This window comes from Amblyraja radiata, chromosome 33 (genome assembly GCF_010909765.2).
Source record: "Amblyraja radiata isolate CabotCenter1 chromosome 33, sAmbRad1.1.pri, whole genome shotgun sequence".
NCBI lineage: Eukaryota > Metazoa > Chordata > Chondrichthyes > Rajiformes > Rajidae > Amblyraja > Amblyraja radiata.
The window spans coordinates 25216580-25237008 of NC_045988.1; the positions used below are offsets into that span (position 1 = coordinate 25216580).

General features: G+C 47.8%; 1 protein-coding gene across 1 annotated transcript; it reads left to right on the plus strand.

Moving 5' to 3' along the window:
- The first annotated feature begins 233 nt into the window (after positions 1-233).
- Positions 234-2567, plus strand: LOC116991179 (kin of IRRE-like protein 3). Its single transcript, XM_033049549.1, has 3 exons — positions 234-287; positions 394-598; positions 2364-2567. The coding sequence occupies exons 1-3, from the start codon at positions 234-236 to the stop codon at positions 2543-2545; spliced, it is 441 nt and encodes a 146-aa protein (XP_032905440.1). The 3' UTR covers positions 2546-2567.
- The last annotated feature ends 17862 nt before the right edge of the window (positions 2568-20429 follow it).

Sequence of the window (20429 nt, forward strand, 5' to 3'; positions counted from 1 at the left end):
CAGGAGGATGAGGGGTGATCTTATCTGTATGCAATCATGAAAGGAATAGATCGGATACCCCTCACATGAATCTGAAGGGTAACGTTCTCAAAGGATGGTAGGTGTATGAAACGTGCTTCCAGAGGAGGTGGAGTGGGGACTATCCCAACGCTTAAGAGACAATTAGACAGGTACGCTGATAGGACACGTTTGGAGGGATATGGGCCAAACGCAGGCAGGTGGTACAAGTAGCGATGAACATGTTGGTCAGCGTGGGCAAGTTGTACCGAACGACCAGTAACCACACTGTAAGACTGACTCTATGACTCTTTTTTCCCTGGTATACATGCTCTCGGACCTGTTTGTGGTATTATCTGTGGTGTTTGAGAGAGGCAGCATTTGTGATGTTTGCAGTTCTTTACAGAGTGCCGCTTGGTTGACGCCAGGTTTCTTGTTGTTTTCCCGCCAGGCCATGCGTCCTCGTTCACGTTGCAGCCGGAGGACCGCGTGGTGGTGGCCGGCCACCCGGTCACGCTATCCTGCGCCGTCGCTGGTTACCGCGGCATCGTCCTCTGGACCAAGGACGGGCTTGGGCTGGGGGTCGAGAAGCAGTTGCCAGGTAAGAGGCATGGTGGTGGCACGGTGATGCAGCGGGTAGAGCTGCTGCCTCACAGCGCCAGAGACCCAGGTTTGATCCTGACGACGGGTGCTATCTGTGCGGAGTTTGTACCTTCTCCCAGCGACTGTGTGGGTTTTCCCCCAGTTCCCCGTTTTCCTCCCACATCCCAAAGGCGTGCAGGTTTATAGGTTAATTGGCTTCGGCAAGATTGTAAATTGTCCCTAGCATGTAGGTTAGTGCTAGTGTACTGGGTGATCGCAGGACAGCACAGACTCGGTAGGCAGAAGGGCCTGTTTCCGCACTGTATCTCTAAAGTCTAAAGTAAATAGTCACAGTCATACAGCATGGAAACAGGCCCTTCGGCCCACTTGGCCTTGCCCAGTTTACATGGGGCATCATGCCGGCCCAGATGCCCCATCTACACTAGTCCCACCTGCCCATGTTTGGCCCACATCCCTCTAAACCTTTTCTATCCATGTACCCGTACAAATGTCTTTGAAATGGTGTTGTAGTGATTGCCACAACTACCTCTCTTGGCATATACCCACTGTTCCATATACCCACTGTTCCATATACCCACCGTTCCATATACCCACTGTTCCATATACCCACCGTTCCATATACGCATGGCCACTTCATATTCTGTTTGAGGGTAAACAGTTTCTTCAGCAAATACATGGTCATTACAGCCACAATTCACATGTTAAAGTCTTGGCTGTGGAATTAGGCACTGCTCCAGTAAAAAACAGACTGAGGAGAATCACCACTAACATAGAATTGTAACCAAAACTGTCCAGCAATGTAGACAGGCCTATTAGGTAAACAGTGTTGAACATGCAGCGAATCGAGATAACGATCATTTTGACTGACCGAGCCTGATTAGACTTTAAGGATCATCGCATTTAGCACCTCCGATTAAGAGTGAAGGAACTATGCCGAGCTTCACCACACCACGTCCTTAATAGTAAGTTCCACAGAATGCTGGAGTTACTCAGCGGGTCAGGCAGCATCTCTGGAGAGAAGGAATAGGTGACGTTTCGGGTCGAGACCCTTCTTCACACTGAAAGTCAGGAGAAAGGGAAACGAGAGATATGGACAGTGTTACAGAGAGATGTCGATCAAATGCATGAAAGATATGCAAAAAAGTAACATTGATAAAGGAAACAGGCCATTGTTCGCTGTGGTTTAAACCAGCATCTGCAGTTCCTTCATACACAGGCCATTGTTAATTGTGGACTGGGTGAAAATGGGTTACAGACAATGAGACTCAACAAGATGACATTGAAGCTAGTATGACTTGGGTGGGGGAGGGATGGAAGATTCATATGCAAAGAGTAACGATGATCAAGTAAAGGTGGAGCCCACAATGGTCCATTGTTAGCTGTGGGCTAGGTGAAAACGGGTTACAGACAATGAGACTCAACAAGACAACTTATTTGTTATTTATTCGTTCCGCATCTCCTGATATCCCCGTCTCTATCTCTAGTTACTCTTTCCCCCGACTCTCAGACCTGAAACGTCAGCTGTTCATTTACTCCAGAGATGCTGCCTGTCCTGCTGAGTTAGTCCAGCTCTTTGATTATATCTTTTGGTTTAAACCAGCACCTGCAGTTCCTTCCTACACAGTAAATTCCACAGCATCGCCTGCACCAGTCCCGCTGGTTTTTGAACTCGAGGCTTCTGCTGCTTTTGAACCGTGTCGGTCTGTGCCCGGGATGGCGAGCGCCACGCAAAGTGCTTTACCGAGCTTGCTCTCCCGTTGCAGGGTTCCCCCGTTACTCCATCGTGGGCGACCATTCAGCCGGTGAATACAGCCTCCGCATCGAGAAGGCGCAGCTGATGGACGACGCGGTGTACGAATGCCAGGCCACGCACGCTGCCCTGCGCTCTCAGCCCGCCCGCCTCACCGTGCTCAGTAAGTACAGCCACTCTCTCATTGACCCCTGAGACAAGCCAGCTTGTTCATCGCACTGGACGCCTGTATAGACGTCCCACTAACTGTTGAAGGTGTACAATTCATGAATACATTAAACCAAGCTGCCAGTTAGTATCTGTTATTTAACATGTTCATTTTCCCCACCTTTAAACTCTGATCCATCTGGAGTTGAGAAGATGCCAGCTGGTACCTGCTATTTAACATTACTATATTACCTCCGACACACACAGACTTGCTGTTAACACGTTTGTTGTCATCTTCATCTTGTGTATGGCGTGCACAGCCTAAAGTTGTAAGGTCAACTTGTTCTATTTGATCTATTTGTTTGTGCATGTCGGGTTGATTGCATTAGTCGAAACAGGGCGGACCACGTGAAGGTTACAATCTCCCACCCCGTTCGTTGTCATGGAAACATAGAAAATAGGTGCAGGAGTAGGCCATTCGGCCCTTCGAGTCAGCATGGCCATTCAATATGATCATTGCTGATCATCCAAAATCAGTAGCCCAAAGAGCTATATCTAACTCTGTCTTGAAAACATCCAGTGAATTGGCCTCCACTGCCTTCTGTAGCAGAGAATTCCACAGATTCACCTCTCTCTGGATGAAGACATTTTTCCTCATCTCAGTCCTCAATGGCCTACCCATTATTCTTATTCTGTGACCCTTGGTTCTGGACTCCCCCAACATTGGGAACATCACCATGAGTCAGGTAAAGGTAGCATTAACGTTAGTAATATTCCTTCCTTAGCATTGTGTACACGTGTGGGTCTCGACTTGAGACGTCACCTATTCCTTTTCCCCAGAGAGGCTGCCTGACCCGCTGAGTTGCTCCAGCTTTTTGAGTCTTGCCTATGATTCATGTATCAGAGTTGAGTGAACGGCTGTATGTACTGGAGCCTCTCTGTGTACACACACCTCAAATAGAGCACTTAACGCATTAAGCCATGCGCTGCCTGCGATTCCGAGCAATTTATTGCTCTGTTGCCCTGAGACCGGTTTGAAACCATTGATGAGGCACTTTGTACATGGTGTGTTTTTGCTCTCATTACCACGTCCTCGTTCAAAACAAACTCTAGCTAACAAGCACCTCACTCAATATCTCTCCTTCCCTGCATTGCTCCCAGCTACTTACACCAATTAAGTGAAGCCTTGCTGGACTCTGGTCAGCTTTCCTGTCTTTAACTGCACTTGCCAATATCCTGAGATTGTAAAGACACATTAAAGATGTACGTGCTGTAAAAACAACAAAGGGCAACACGGTGACGCAGCGGTAGAGTTGCTGCCTCACAGCGCCACAGACCCAGGTTCAATCCTGACTACAGGTGATTTCTGTACAGGGTGTGCACGTTCTCCCTGTGACCACATGGATTTTCTCCAGGCGCTCTGGTTTTCTCCCACACTCTAATGCGGTTTGTGGGTTAATTGGCTTCTGTAAATTGTCCCCAGTGTGTGTAGGATAGAACTAGTGTAGAATAGTCTATAATAGAACTAGTCTTAGAATAAAGGGGAGGTCATTTAAGACTGAGGTGAGAAAAAACATTTTCACCCCGAGAGTTGTGAATTTCTGAAATTCCCTGCCACAGAGGGCAGTGGAGACCAAGTCACTGGATGGATTTAAGAGAGAGTTAGATAGAGCTCTAGGGGCTAATGGAGTCAAGGGATATGGGGAAGAAGGCAGGCGCGGGTTATTGATGGGGGACGATCAGCCATGATCACAATGAATGGCAGTGCTGGCTCGAAGGGCCAAATGGCCTCCTCCTGCACCTATTTTCTATGTTTCTAGTGTAGTGGTGATCGCTGGTGGGCGCAGACTCGGTGGACAGACGGGGCCCACACTGTATGTCTAAACTAAAGTAAATGACTTGATGTGAAGTGGAATGGGCCACAGTTATCTGTAACTGGCTGGAAATGTAATGCAGTCAACATCACTCTGAGGAAGATGATTTGAGTTCTTCAGTTAAGGAAAGTGTCACTGTGAATGCCAGTCATTGGATGAGGTTTTACAGGGACCACAAGTTATTTAAAAGCTATTATGTTTGCTGCTAGTTAATCAAGACGGCAACCTTGTGAGTACTGGTTAGGAAAGGGAGCATCACAGTCAGTAAAAAGAACACGGTGGTGCAGCTGGTAGAGCCGCAACTTTACCGCGCCAAAGATCTGGGTTCGATCCTGACCTCAGGTGCTGTTTGTGCGGCGTTCTCACTGTGTTCTCCCTGTGACCTCGTGGGTTTCCTCCGGCTGATCTAATTTCCTCCTGCATCCCAAAGACGTGCAGGTTTGGGGGTTAATTTGCCTCCGTAAATTGCCTCTGTCAAGTGTGTAAAGTGTGTAAAGTGTGGGTGCGAAAGTGAGATAACAGAGAACTCGTGTGAATGAGTGACTGATGGCTAGTGTGGATCCGTTGGGCTGAAGGGTCTGTTTCCAACCTGTATCACTAAGCTAAGCTGAACATGTTATGATTGGTAGACACAAAGTCCTGGAGTTAGTCAGCGGGTCAGGCAGCATCTCTGAAGGTAAAGGATGGGTGACTGGGTCGGGTCGGGCACCTTCTTCAGACTGAAGTGTGACTGTGAGTCTGAAGAAGGCTCCCGACCCGAAACATCACCCATCCTTTTTTCTCAGGGGATGCTGCCTGACCCGCTGAGTTACTCCCGCACTTTGTGTTTACCTTCGGTATAAACCAGCATCTGCAGTTCCTTTTTACACGTATTGTAATTGGTACTGGTTGATATAGGGAGCACATCAATTAGGACCAGTTAAAGTGATACTACTGATGCTAGAGTGATGATCCATGCAATAGTTGCTAAACAGAGTATCATGGCTCATTCTGGTGTTTTTATTTTAGTTTTAGTTTTAGAGATACAGAGCAGAAACAGGCCCTTCGGCCCACCGAGTCCGTGCCGACCAGCGATCCCCGTACATTAACGCTAACCTACACACAATACAGACGATTTACATTTATACCAAGCCTACAAACCTGTACGTCTTTGGAGAGTGGGAGGAAACCAAAGATCTTAGCGAAAACCCACGCAAGTCACGGGGAGAACGTACAAACTCTGTACGGACAGCACCCGTAGTCGGGATCGAACCTGGGTGTTGCACCAGTATAATTCATAAAAAGTAAATTAATAAGACGGTTCCTAGAGTACTTTTCTCCCAAAGGTGACCTTCAGGTTTGGTTTATTGGCAATGGCAATCCTCAGATGCATCACCCATGTCGGCCTAGGTCATCAGTCTATTTGACTATGGACATCATCATGCTTCATCATCACTGCTTCAGCCTGTACGGACCAACTTCCAAATGTGTTGTTTTTTAGCAAGTTGTTTGACGGGAAGTAATGGGAACTAGTACGTCTCATCATAACTCTCATTAGTTTGAGGTTTTTTATTGTCACGTGTACTGAGGTACAGTGAGAAGCCATGTTTTTGCATGGTGTCCAACTAGATCAGATATACCATCCAATCAAGTCAGACTCAAGTCTAATAGGTAGAGCAAAGGGGGAGATACAGTGGGAAGAATATAGTCCTCAGCATTGTAAAGAATCATTTCTGTAGACAAAGTCCAATGGGGTAGAGGTGAACCAAACAGTATCTTAGTTCATGGGAGGACCATTCAGGAGTCTGCTGGATGGGAGCAATGACAAGAAGTAACGTCACCTATTCCTTTTCTCCAGAGACGCTGCCTCACCCGCTGAGTTACTCCAGCATATTGTGCCTGGCTTTGCGTTCTGAGTGTTTGAGAGGCTGCAGAAACAGAGAGGCGGTGCAGAGGGGCACCAAGATGGGGAGGGAGATGATTTGACCTTAACTGCGACCTGCCCACAAATGCTGCCGATCAGATGTCCTCGCCTTCCCTCCCACTGCCTCTGCAGCCAATCCACGTTCCAGTCCTGTTTGTGCAGGAAGGAACTGCAGGTGCTGGCTGAAGTCGAAGATGGACACAAAATGCTGGAGTGTTTGACCCGCTGAGTTACTCCAGCTTTTTGTGTCTATTCCCAGTCATGTTTGTTCAGTGGCCTTCTGCCTTGCTGCAGAGTGGTCATAAGGTCATAAGTGATAGAAGCAGAATTAGGCCATACGGCCCATACAATACAATACAATACAATACAATTCAATTTATTGTCATTTGGACCCCTTGAGGTCCAAACGAAATGACGTTTCTGCAGCCATACATTACAAACAAATAGACCCAAGACACAACATAAATTACATAAACATCCATCACATTGCTGTGATGGAAGGCCAAACAAACTTCTCTCTCCACTGCACTCTTCCCCCCCGATGTCAGAGTCAAAGTCAAAGTCAAAGCCCCCGGCGGGCGATGGCGAATTGTCCCGTGGCCATTAAAGCCACGCCGGGTGATGCAAGGCCACACACCGGGTTCTTGGTGTTAGAGCCCCCAGCGTGCGCTCGCAGAGACCCGCAGCCATTCCAAGCCGCGCGGGGCGGTGCTGTAAGGCCCCGCTCCTGGAGCTCTTCAACCCCACAACTCGGGCGGGAGAAGTCGCCGTTGCGGGAGCCCTGAAAAGCGGTCTCCCTCCAGGGACCCGCGGGCTCCCGGTGCCGTCCGCCAAACCCGCAGTTGCAGCCACCGAATCTCCGGGGGTCGGGTCGCAGCAGCGTCCACCACAGCTCCACCCGCTCTGGACTCGGCCAGCTCCGCGACGGTGAGGTGAGTAGTCGGCACCACAGCCCTCGGTCTTCCTGTTGGAGGCCGCTCCTCGTTGCAGCCCCAACGACAACGGAGACCCGACAAAGAAAAGGTCGGGTCTCCCGTGCAGGGAGAGATTTAAAAGTTACCCCCACCCCCCCCCCCCCCCCACACCACCCCCACCCTCCCACACACATACCCCAACAAAAATAACAAAAACTACATAAAAACATAAGACATAAAATAATAAAAACGCAGACGGACTGCAGAGGCCGCTGCTGACGAAAGTCGCGCCGCCCGCCGCCCATCAAGTCTACTCCGCCATTCACGGTGGTCACGGTGGCGCAGCGATAGAGTTGCTGCCTTACAGCGAATGCAACGCCAGAGATCTGGGTTTGATCCCGACTACGGGTGGTGTCTGTACGGAATTTGTACATTCTCCTCATGACTTGCGTGGGTTGGTAAATTGGCTTGGTAAATGTGAAAATTGTCCCTAGTGGGTGTAGGATAGTGTTAATGTGCGGGGATCGCTGGTCGGCGCAGACCCGGTGGGCCGAAGGGTCTGTTTCTGCACTGTATCTCTAAACAATCATGGCTGATCTATTGTATCTCTCGCTCCTAACCCCATTCTCCTGCCATCTCCCCACAACCTCTGACACCCGTACTAATCGAGAATCTATCTATCTATCTCTCCCTTAAACCACTGACTTTGCCTCCACATCCGTCTGTGGCAAAGACACCGTCATGGTGAAGACTTCTCCGCGGCAACAGTTGGCGGTGTGGCTGTTTGTGGGGTGGAGGGTGGACATTGAAAGGGCAAAGCTCTATCAGCAGGGCCCCTGAGCCTCAAGGCCTGGCAGCTACCTTGCCCAGGCCGTCTGGCAATGCTGGCATGCAGCCTCGGACTCACTTGTGCCAAAACCTCCTCCTGACTTTTGACACTTCACAGCCAACGTTTTCGCTCACCATCGTCCAAGATGAAGCTTCACTCTGGAGAAATCTAGTCCATCTGTACCCCCCGATCTATACAACTCCCTTGGCTCAGTACATGGTTAGAATCTGCCCTTATTGAAACCACAAGGGGTCCAGCATTAAAGTGCGGTAGAAAGCATTTTATCAGGATGCATCACAGCTTGGTTTGGGAACAGCTCCATCCAAGAGCGCAAGAAATTGTAGGGAATTGTGGACGCAGCCCAGACCATCACACAAACCAACCTCCCTTCCATCGACTCCATCTACACTTCATGCTGCCTCAGCAAGGCCGCCAGTATAATCATGGACGAGTCTCCCTCTTCTGCTCTCGCCCATCAGGCCAGAGGTGAAAAACGCACACTTCAAGATTCAGGGACAGTTTCCACCCAGCTGTTAAGGGCCTGTCCCACATACGCGACATTGGCTCGCAAATTACGCGACCTCGTGGTCGCTTGAGGCGTACGGGCACCGTATGGCCGTGCGGGGCCGGTCCCATTTAGAAGCGCAGAGTTGTGCGGGGCTGGTCCTGACATCGCGCGGGGCTCCGAAATTGTTGCAGTGACCAAAATCTTTGTGCGCCAACGGCCTGTTGGCATGCAGGCGCATTCCGGTCGTACGCAGCATCTTGACGACGTAAGCAGTGTCTTGACGGCGTACGCCTAGAGCGTGGCATTGCGTGATTACGTCACTGCCCGGCGTGGCGTTGCTTGATGACGTCACCGCCTGACGCCGTGCGACGCCCAAATTCAGTCGGCCCGCCTCCTGCCCAGCTGATTGGTAAGCCTGACGTTAATGACCACATGCATGAACTTAGCGCGAACTTCGCGTGAACTCCGCTTCCTGTTGTTCGCGCCAAACACACGCAATCGCCTGCAAGTGGGACAGGCACTTTAGACAGGCAACCGGACCATTCTAATCAACAACTAAAGAGCAGTCCTGACCTACTATCTACCCCAGGTACACAAAAGTGCTGGAGAAACTCAGCGGGTGCAGCAGCATCTATGGAGCGAAGGAAATAGGCGACGTTTCTCCACTACTATCTACCCCATTGGACACCTTTGGACTATCTTTGATCAGACTTTACTGAACTGTACCTTGCACTGAATATTATTCCCTTTACCTTGCATCTGTAGGTGGTTTGATTGTAATCAAATGTAGTTCCTTGTCTTTTTGCATGCAACAAAGAAGCATTTCACTGTACCTCAGTACACTTGGCACTAATAAACCAAACTAAAACACAAACTATAATAGGGCAGCTTACAGACCAGTGGTATGAATATTGCTTTCTCTAATTTCAAGTAACCCCAGCATTCCCTCGCTCTCAATCCCTTCCCCACCCAACTCGCACCAGTTTCCTGTTTTCACCCAACAAACAGCATGTTTCTTTTATCATTTTAATTTTTTTGCATATCTTTCATGCACTGTTCTTTATCTCTCTATATCATTGTCTATATCTCTCGGTTCCCTTTTTCCTAACTGGTCTGAAGAAGGGTCTCGACCCGAAATGTCATCCAATACTTCTCTCAAGAGATGCTGCCTGTCCCGCTGAGTTACTCCAGCATTCTGTGTCTATCTTCGGTTTAAACCAGCATCTGCAGTTCCTTCCTACACACTTCCTCAACAACCCACTCAACTCCCAACAATTCCACGAGCCCACGTCTTGGTATTTAATGTATCTATGCCTCAGATTAACAGAGGGGTACAGTAGTCTATACATGTATACGCACACACACGCCCACAGACACACACACACACACATACACAGATAGACACACATACACACACAGCTGAACAGATGTACAAACACACGCACATAGACATGCACATAGACACACACAGACACATACACAGCCAACACACACATGTACAGACACATGCACACATGCACACATGCACACAGGTACACACATACACAGATAGACACACATACACACAGACACACAGATGTACAAAAACACGCACATAGACACACACATACACGTACAGTCACATACACACACACACACACACACATGCGTACACAGACACACTCACACATGTACACAGACACACACTCACACACAGACACACACACACACACACACACACACACACACACACACACACACACTCACAGCCGTGTTCAGAATAGTTAGCACCTCTTAGACCAGGTGTATATGTCCCAGTAGCTTCATATCTCTCCATGTTTGAGTATGAAGGCCCACGTGCATGCACACACACACACATATACATCACAAGGAGGAAGATAGAAGATCCACAAAACAAAACTGACAAAGTTGAGTGAACAGTTGATGAGGTGAGACTGGAAGCACACGACCATGCATTCCAAGTTTGACTCATGAAGATTAGTTGTAGTCGGCAGCAAACACTGCGCGGTGACAGACAATGGTAACTGAATAAAGACCCCAGCAGAAGTAGCTGTGCAGCTGTATGTTCTATACATTTATCATTGTGTCGTTGTACTGGAGCAGAAACTACAACAGACTGTGAGCAGCTGAACAGGGTCCAAAGGCTGCAGAGACTCAAGCTGAAACTATGGGGCACACAAACAGGTGTGCGGGTGCTCAAGAGTAATGCCCCTGTCCCACTTAGGAAACCTGAACAGAAACCTCTCGAGACTTTGTGCCCCACCCAAGGTTTCCGTGCGGTTCCCAGAGGTTACCGGAGGTTTTTGTCAGTCTCCCTAGCTGCTTCCACTACCTGCAACCTCCGGCAACCACCTGCAACCTCCGAGAACCGCACGGAAACCTTGGGTGGGGCGCAAAGTCTCAAAAAGATTTCCGTTCAGGTGTCCTAAGTGGGACAGGGGCATTATAGTCACAGTCATACAGCATGGAAACAGGCCCTTCAGCCCTTGTCCATGCTGACCAACATGCCCCATTTACGCTAGCCCCACCTGCCTATTTTTGGCCGAGATCCATCTAAACCCGTCCTATCCATGTACCTGTCCAATTGTCTTTTAAGCGCTATTCATGTACATGCCTCAACTATCTCCTCTGGCAGCTCGTTCCATACACCCACCACCCTCTGTGTGAAAAAGTTGCCCCCTCAGGTTCCTATTAATCTTTCCCCCCTCAACGTAAACCTATGTCCTCTGGTTCATGATACCGCCTACTCTGGGTAAGCGATTCATAAATTAAACACACAGACATGTTGTGTAGCAGGTTAGCTGATGGACATCGATGGTGGTGAGAATGTACCGGCCCAGATTAACGACATACTCGAGCATTGGAAAGTCATTCTTCTGTTTGAGATTGGTTCGGAGGAGTGCAGAGATAACAAGGTTTTTGTATGGCAGAAGGTAAGGATGTTGAGTGGGATCTTTTACAACGGTGTTTTCAATGGTGAACCCTCCGAAGCTTTGGAAGCAGAGATCCAGTGAGACTGACAGAAAATACAGGACCTCGTTGCAGTGTTGAATCCGGATCTGCTACCCTCCCTAGTCTGGGACAGTAAAACGCTGAATCGAACACTGGAGTCCAAACCCTTCTTTATTAGTATTCACCGCGGGGCCGGTTTCAGATTCACTCACTTCAGCCCGCAGCAGTCTCGTGCAAACAGAACAGAGGGAAAGACAACCGACACGCCCCAACAAAACGATCACCCTTTTATACCCCCAAACAGTGGCGGGAAACTAACTGCGTAAAAGTACAGGGGGAGGCAACCCCTACAAACCAATCACCAAGGGCCTGTTTCCATGCTGTATCTCTAAAGTCTACAGTGGTCAGTCAGTGTGGACAAGAGCATCTGCTTGTGTGGTGGTTATAGGTGATGTCAACGAAGGAGTTATTGATCAGTGATTCCATGGGATTTACTGATATGTTGGGAGGGACCAATGTTTTCACCAATCTAGGGGAATATGGATATGCAGGGCCAGTGCTAATTAATAATCACTACACAAGGCCCATCACCCCACCCCGTTAGAGGTGAATCCATTACCAAAGATCGTTCAAACTATATTGGACAAGATACAAAATGGTTGTTGTTATTCTCAATGCAGTGACCATGTACTAATTGCCAGAAGTACTGAAGAAAACATGCAATTATTAAATGGTTTTATTTTTTAGTTTAGTTTAGTGATACAGCGTGGAAACAGGCCCTTCAGTCCTTCGAGCCCGCGCTGAGCAGCGATCACCCGTACACTAGTACTATCCTACACACTAGGGATAATTATTTTACGGAAGCCAATTAGCCAACAAACCGCACATCTTTGGAGTGTGGGAGGAGCCCGGAGCACCCGGAGAAAACCCACGCAGCCATAGGAAGAATGTGCAAACTATGTACAGACAGCATCCGTGGTTAGGGTCGAACCCGGTTCTCTGGTGCTGTGAGGCAGCAACTCTAGAGCTGTGCACCACGGTGCCAGTTTTGCAAACAGAGCATAAAAGAAGTAGATGTGTGTATGCACAGACGGCTGTAGTTTATGATGATGACGTTTAGAACCAAATTGATCGCAATCGGTTCAAGAAAAGGTGGAAGCGATTGTGAATGCACAAGACCAGGCAACATCAACCACAGTCAGGTCATGTTTCTGCTGCTGCAGAACTGTGTTCGATCTTTGGCACATCTTGCAAATGCACAGATGGCACTATATTAGCTGCAAAGGTGATGTGGTTATGGAGCATAGAGCAGCAGCAAACATGTAATGTGTAAGAGGAGTCGGGAAAAGCTGCTGTTCCATAACTCAGCCCTGTAGTGAAAGTCGTATGTTTCCATCGTGAGCTTGAGCACAATTTAAAGAACACAGATAATATAGAGGAGCTTAATGTTTTTTGAGGAAGAAACAACGGGCTTTAAGGCCTTCCTGGTGGGGGATGGAGGTGTAGAATGACTGAATGTCCATAGTAGTCTGAAGAAGGGTCTCGACCCGAAATGTCACCCATTCCTTCTCTCCAGAGATGCTGCCTGTCCCGCTGAGTTACTCCAGCTTTTTGTGTGTATCACAGACAACATAGACCAGTACAGCACAGAAGCAGGCCCTTCAGCCCACAATGTCTATACTGAACTTAACACCAAGTTGCAATGATTATATACTGTGAGAATGGTAGATTTCTTCTGAGGCAGTGTGGACAGCACAGGTGGCGCAGCGGTAGAGTTGCAGCATTACAGCGCCAGAGATCCGGGTTCGATCCTGACTACGGGTGCTGTCTGTACGAAGTTTGTACGTTCTCCCCATGACCTCCGTTGGTTTTTCTCCGAGATCTTCGGTTTCCTCCCACACTCCAAATACATACAGATCTGTAGGTTAATCAGCTTGGTAAAATTGTAAATTGTCCCTAGTGTGTGGTGGATGGTGTTATTTTGCGGGGATCGCTGGTCAGCACGGTCTCGGTGGGCCAAAGAGCCTGTTTCGTGCTGTATCTCTGAACTAAACCAAACTAAACAGTGCATAGAGTGTCACCCCATTCCCGCCACCAACATGCATCCTTCGCATTTAAAGTTCTTAAAAATATTAAATATTAAATATTAATATTTATTAATATAAAATAAAATATTAATATTAAAAGGCCTGTTGTCCGGGCAGTGGCACTGGGTCAGTGTTCCAGGGGTCAACCTGGCGAGGCGATGTTGTCAATGTTGTCCACCGCGTCCAATCTACATGCTCATCAGGTAATGTGGTCACTATGAAACAAAGTGACCACATATGCCTATAGGTTAGGCCACATACTTATGCAGAGCTGCCAAGTTTTGTCAGAGCATTTCAGTATTCTAGTACCTGAAAATCAGTATTTTGCTGAGGAAATCAGTATTTTTATGCGGTGCCATTTTGCTGAAAAAAGTGGGTTTTTTTAATGTGCGGTCATACCCATGTAAGAGTACAAGAATGCATAACTTTGCTACCAATTGACATGTCTTCTACGCACCTTACTTGACATTCATTGCCATCTCTTTGTATACTTCTGTTCGAACGGCTGCTTCCTGCTTTTAGCACCAGATGATGATGTAGAAGCCATTTTGGAAGCCGCCCTCTCCCTCCCTCACTCCCTCTCCCTCCTTCCTCTCTTTCCCTCCTTCTCCCACCTTCCCTCTCTCCCTCTCTCCCTCCCCCTCCCCCTCCCTCTCTCTCTTCCTTCCCCTCCTTCTTTCCCTCCCCCCCCCCCTCTTTCCACCCCCCCTCTCTCCTTCCTTCTTTTCTCCCTCCCTCTCTTATTCCCTCCCTCCCTCCCACTCCCTCCCTCCTTCTCCCTCTCTCCCTCCCCTAACAGTCTGTAACCCATAGCGCTGTGGCCAATAGCGCTCCAGATGGGAGCACTATTTTTAGAACCCATAGCGCTGTTCGTTCAAATTCCCACGCGTTAAACTGACAGCGCTGTTTAAACCTGGAGCGGGACAGGCAGATTAATGCTTACAAAAAGAATCATCCAGATCTTGAAATTTAACATACTAATAGATTTAATCTGCTGTAATTTTTAGTGGTACAGTATGACTTTTTATATCCTTACATTTTTTAAGCAACAAGATGAAACAGAAGTCGGGCTGATTTTTAAAAAACCCGTATTTTACAAAGCAAATCCGTACCGTATTCTGATCGCATTTCCGTACATAATACGGAAAATCCCACAATTTTACTTCGGAGTCACGTGAGTGACTATATGAAGAAGGGCCGTCCATCTGCATGCGCGTCATTACGTCTGAACGCAACGCGCACGACGGACTGGCAGGCACTGTGTTCTCCCAGTCCGTCGGGATGGGCAGGTAAGGAAAGTTGAATTACTTACCTGCGTTCTTTCGGGCTTGAAGCTTTTTGTAGTTTCAGAGCCCAGATGTTGAGGAGACGGTCCGCGGGGAAGTCGGCTGCTGAAGACCGCAGCATTCCCAGTAGCGGGCGACGGTCTTGTTCCCGACATTAGCGCCGGCAGCAGAACCAGCAGGGGACTTCGTGCAGGAGGAGGAGCTCCGTTGGTGGTCCTGCGGGACGTAATACCACACGCCAGTCTAAACAAACCCGTTGACTCAGATGAGTCCGGGGAAGAGGAATACCCTCCCTCAACGGAGAGCGTCTGAGGACGAATCTCCCACGTGGAGCAATTTATGGAGAAGTTGCTCCAACAATGATCTGCTCCAAAGGAGGGAGCAGTATCAACACGGGCCCTACAGCAGGCCGTGCCAGAAGCCTCACACATGGGGCAGCCCAATGTCTTCCCCATTGGAGGGGGAACTACATATGGAGAAACCACTCTGAATCAGAGTACAAAAGCAGGGAGGGGGGGAACCTTCCCAGGGACAAGCAGAAGAAAAGAAGTAAGTAAGTAAGTTTACTTATATAGCACTGTTTAAGTCAACTCACATTGACACCAAAGTGCTTTACATGTAATGAATAATAAGCTTCCATACAAACAAAAGCAAATAAGTACTTCTGCAATCATCCAGGTTCCACTGGGTGCTTCACTGGATGGAGATCTAGCTAATTGACAGCCCGGGTATTATGGAGAACCCGCAGGCAGCGGCACCTGTTTCAGGGCTGCACAAATGTCTCCTATACAATACAATACAATACAATACAATACAATACCTTTTATTTGTCATTTGAACCTCACATGAGGTTCAAACGAAATTTGGTTTCTGCAGCCATACAAGAAAAGAACCAAGACACACACCAACACAATTCAATTCACATAAACATCCATCACAGTGAGTCTCCTCCTCACTGTGATGGAAGGCAAAACTTGTCTCTCCCCTGCTCTCCATTCCTCTCCCGAAGTCGAGGTCAAAGCCCCCAGCGGGCGCTAGCAAGTCCGCGGCCACTCAAAGCCACGCCGGGCGATGTAGGGCCCTGCCCCGGGTCTTGATGTTGGAGCCCCCGGTGGGCGCTAGCAAGTCCGCGGCAATTTACAGCCGCGCCGGGCATTGTAAGGCCCCGCTCCAGGTCACTCTCAACCCCGCAATTCGGGCGGGAGAAGTCGCCGTTGCCGGTGCCCCGCAAAGCAGTCTCCCACCGGGGACCCGCGAGCTCCCGGTGTCACCATCCACCGGAGTCGGGTCGCAGCACTGCTCTGAGGAGAGGAGCATTCACGGTCAGTTTCAGTCTGACCCAAAGCAAGAACCTCATTTAGGTCCGCTGGAGGGGCCATGTCAACGCAGGCATCCTCAGGGGCCTGCGGCAGCACCTGTTTTCAGGGCTGCCTACAAATCTCACCCTCAGTGGAGGGGAGTTTGAGTGATCAGTAGGTAACTGATCTCGAATGCCAGCAAGGGAACAGCGCTATCAGGGTGACTTTGGAGAAACCAGCCGCCGAATCCTCTCTTCAGGTAAGACCAGAAGAAGGAAGCAAAAGCTGTTGGACCAATCAAGGTACCAACGACAAGCAAAACTTCATCAGTAGGCGACAACACACCCCACACCTCCATAGGGGGTAAGCGGTTCACTGAAGCCGGTGGTAGCTTGAAAGCTGGGCACGGAAATATGATCAGAGTCGTCTTTCAAGGCAGACTCAGAATTATGGCCAGAATTGTCCTACAAGGCAGGCTCAGTATGATGAGGTTTTCAGACCAAGACCCAAGTCCCAAGCAGAGGTCAGGAGAAACATGGAATCCACACTCCCTAACAGTCCTACTCCCAATCAAGGAGAGAAAAGGAACCCACATCAGGGGCCTTTGGACTTACCACAAGACCACCGGTAGCCATGGAGGTAGGTGGGTCTGGGTTTACTGAAACAAGGGATTGTGGACCAGTTACATGTTGGTAATTTTACTCTTGTTTTTTTGTTCAAAATTACAATAACATGAATTTCAGATCTGTTTTAAAAAACAAATAATAACATGTGATGATTTTTACTGCACAACATACATAGGTTCCAAGCAGACTTGGAACTCGGACCGGAGTCGTCTTCAAGGCAGGCCCAGTATTTTGGGCAGGATTGCCTTCCAGGACAGGTGACAGATGGAGGATGTCACTTCATCCAGGTTTAACTCATATGTGCAGTACAGACTTTCAGAACAGCAATTTTTTGTTACGGTCTAACAACTGTTTTATAGGAGCTTCCTATAGAATGGTCACATGGCATGCATCGACCTCAAAGATGCATACTATTCGGTGTCTATTCACTAAGAACAGGAGATATTTGAAGTTTAATTGGATGGCATGGCTCTGCCAAATGGGTTGACATCAGCTCCTAGACTATTGACTAAACTACGGAAACCAATTCTGGGTCTACAAAGGTCTCAGAACCACATAGTAATGGCATATTTGGAGGACATTTTCATTTTGGAGTCACCAAGAATTGGCAGAAGCATCAGTCAAAGCAAACCAAAACCCTGTTTGAAAGACATGATTACCTCATCCATCCAGTTAAATCAAAATTGACACCTACAAGGGTAATTGATTACCTAGGATTTACTATCAAAAACAGTAAATATGTTGGTTACTTTGCCTAGGGGCAAACAACAATATTTAATTAAGCCTGCTATGACCTGATAGTCAAATACTAGCCATCTATCAGGCAAACAGCGAGTGTAATTGGCAAATAGTAGCTGCATATCCAGCAGTACGTCACGGGCCTTTGCATTACCAAAATTTACAGCGAGTAAAGGAACGAACACTCAGATTCCATGCAGGCCAAATTGGCAAAACTATGGATTGTCAGCAGAGACCATTGTTGAATAACAACGGTGGATAACGAACGTGAGAAAGCTCAAAGTAAATTTGCTTGAAAGCCATCGAGGGTTCTTCAGACCTATGCAAGCGGCTAAGGATGGGGAGCCACAAACACAGTCTAGAGCTGTGGGAGCAGATGGAATGAGCAGGAGTCTGTAATTCCCCAACACATGGAATCAATTACCCATAATTGTTGTGGGCACAATATGGACTCAAGGTTCTCTGTAGTATATGCAACCGGTGCTTGTTCAAATTCAGATTGATAACACCACTGCGGTGGCATATATCAATCACAAGGGTGGTGTAAAATCTGTATCTTACGACAGATTGTCGAACCTCACTTGGCACTGGTGTATCGAGAGGAATATTTGGGGAACAGTGGTCTATCTACGAGGTAGATATAACACGGTGACAGATGCTGGATCACGAATGTTTAATAACAACACAGAATGGATGTTGAATCAGGCAGTATTTAACAAAATAACTACATGATTTGGCATACCAGATATTGATCTGTTTGCATCTAGACTAAACCATCAGTTACCCAGATATGTGTCCTGCGAGCTGGATCCAGGAGCAAAGGCAGTGGATGCATTCTCTCTCAATTGGGGAGGAATGTTTATGTATGCTTTCCGCCAATTTGTCTCACAAACCGATGCCTGACCAAAATCAAGCAAGACTAAGCCACAGGCATATTGGTAGTGCCAGATTGGCCTACTCAAGCCTGGTTCCCAAAACATTTTGGGAATTATAGCCCAGCCAGTTATGGCTGTACCCAAGAGCAAGGACCTCCTAGTGAACCCAGTTACAGGGAGTAATCATCCACTACATGAACGTATTAACTTGTTGGTCTGCAGATTCTGAGGAGGCCATTTCAAGGCATAGGACTGTCCGAACAAATACAACACAGTTCGGATAACGGATGTCTTGGAGTTCCTATCAACTCTGTACTATAACTATAAACAAAGTTATAGTGCAATCTATAGTGCCAGAGGCGCACTCTCCTCCTATCTGATGCTGGAAGCAGGGCACGGGTCGATAGGAACGCACCCCTTTACAATAAAATTCATGAAGGGAATTTACAATTTAATACCTCCAAGGCCAAGGTACACGGACACATGGGATGTGACTGTGGTACTAACCCTACTTTGACAGTGGGGACCGCCTATAACTAACCCTGAAGGTGGTATGCTGACAAAGAGTCCAGACACTGCAAAAGCTACGGTTGGACTACATGACCACCAATATGAACAACATAACATTCATAATCAGGAACCTGATTAACAGAGCAGGCCAGGAATGCCAGGGATGAAGATCCAGTTCTTGGCATACCCAGAGGACCAACGGTTGTGTGTGTGGTAACATACTAACACCACTATCTGAGAGTTACGGAGAACCTCAGAGGTTCAGAACAATCGGTCCTCATCAGCCATAAAAAACCACACCAGAAGGTGTCAACTTAAACCATCTCCAGATGGTCAAAGGAGGTAATGGCGGTAGCAGGCGTGAACATTTATATGGTTAAATCTCACTCCACCAGGGCTGCATCTACGTCGGCAGCAAGAGCTATGGACGTGCCCATTGACAACATCCCAGTGGCTGCAGGATGGATGAATGAAATAACGGTCCATCGGTTTTATAACAAACCCATAACCGGACTGGGGGCGTTTGCACGTACCATTTTAAGTTCTGTCCCTTAGTTTCCCCCCAAGGTTGGGAGGGGTAACTATTTTTTTTAAACTTTTCTTTCATTTAAAGCATCAGTGTCTTTACTTAACTACACAATGTCTGAATGCTTTAATGATTACACGCATCCATGGTCAATCCATTCAGTGTGTGACGCCTGGATTCGTAACCGGCGTAAAATCACAGAGCTTTGAAATCTTCACGTAGTCACTCACGTGTCTCCGAAGTAAAATAGTAAGATTAAACGAGAACTTACCAGTTTGAAGTTTGATCTTGATTTTATGAGGAGTTACGATGAGCGATTACGTGCCCACCGCTCCCACCCTCATACTATCAAGGTCATATGGAAGTTCTAGTTTCTTCACAATCTTACTATTCTCAGGTCTTCTTTTTATCTGTGATTTAACACCGCTGCTTTGAAGATTGACGCGCACGCAGACGGACGGCCCTTCTTCACGTATTAGCTCATCGCAACTCCTCATAAAATCAAGATTAATCTTCAAACTGGTAAGTTCTCGTTTAATCTTACTATCATATCTGCCTCCACCACTATCCTCGCAGCGTGTTCCAAGCAACCACCACCTTCTGTGTAAAAGACTTGCTCCGCACATCTCCTTGAAACTTTCTCCACCTTAAAGTCATGGTATGTGACCTTTCCACCCTGGGGAAATGGCTATTCCTCTCACAATTTGTATCTACTTCTCCCAGGTCTCCCAACAGCCACCCGCATTTGAGAGAAGACAATCCTGGTTGGTCAACCTCTCCTTGTAGTAAATATCCCCTGATCCTGGCAGCATTTTGATGAAACTCTTCTGCACCAACTCCAAAGCCTCCATATCCTTCCTATAATTGGAAACGGAAAAGGTGAGACGGAGGTATTTGTGATGAGCAAAAATGTTTCTTCATTTCCCCTTGACTAGAACATTGGTCACACAGATCATTGGCCCTCATGAGTTATTCTTGGTCCTCTACAACTTCCTCTTGCAGCTCA

Coding starts and splice junctions, on each gene's coding strand:
- LOC116991179 (XM_033049549.1), top strand. CDS start 234: ATGAACATGTTGGTCAGCGTGGGCAAGTTGTACCGAACGACCAGTAAC. Junction 288..393: donor GAACGACCAGTAACCACACT/GTAAGACTGACT, acceptor TGATGTTTGCAG/TTCTTTACAGAGTGCCGCTT. Junction 599..2,363: donor GGTCGAGAAGCAGTTGCCAG/GTAAGAGGCATG, acceptor CTCCCGTTGCAG/GGTTCCCCCGTTACTCCATC.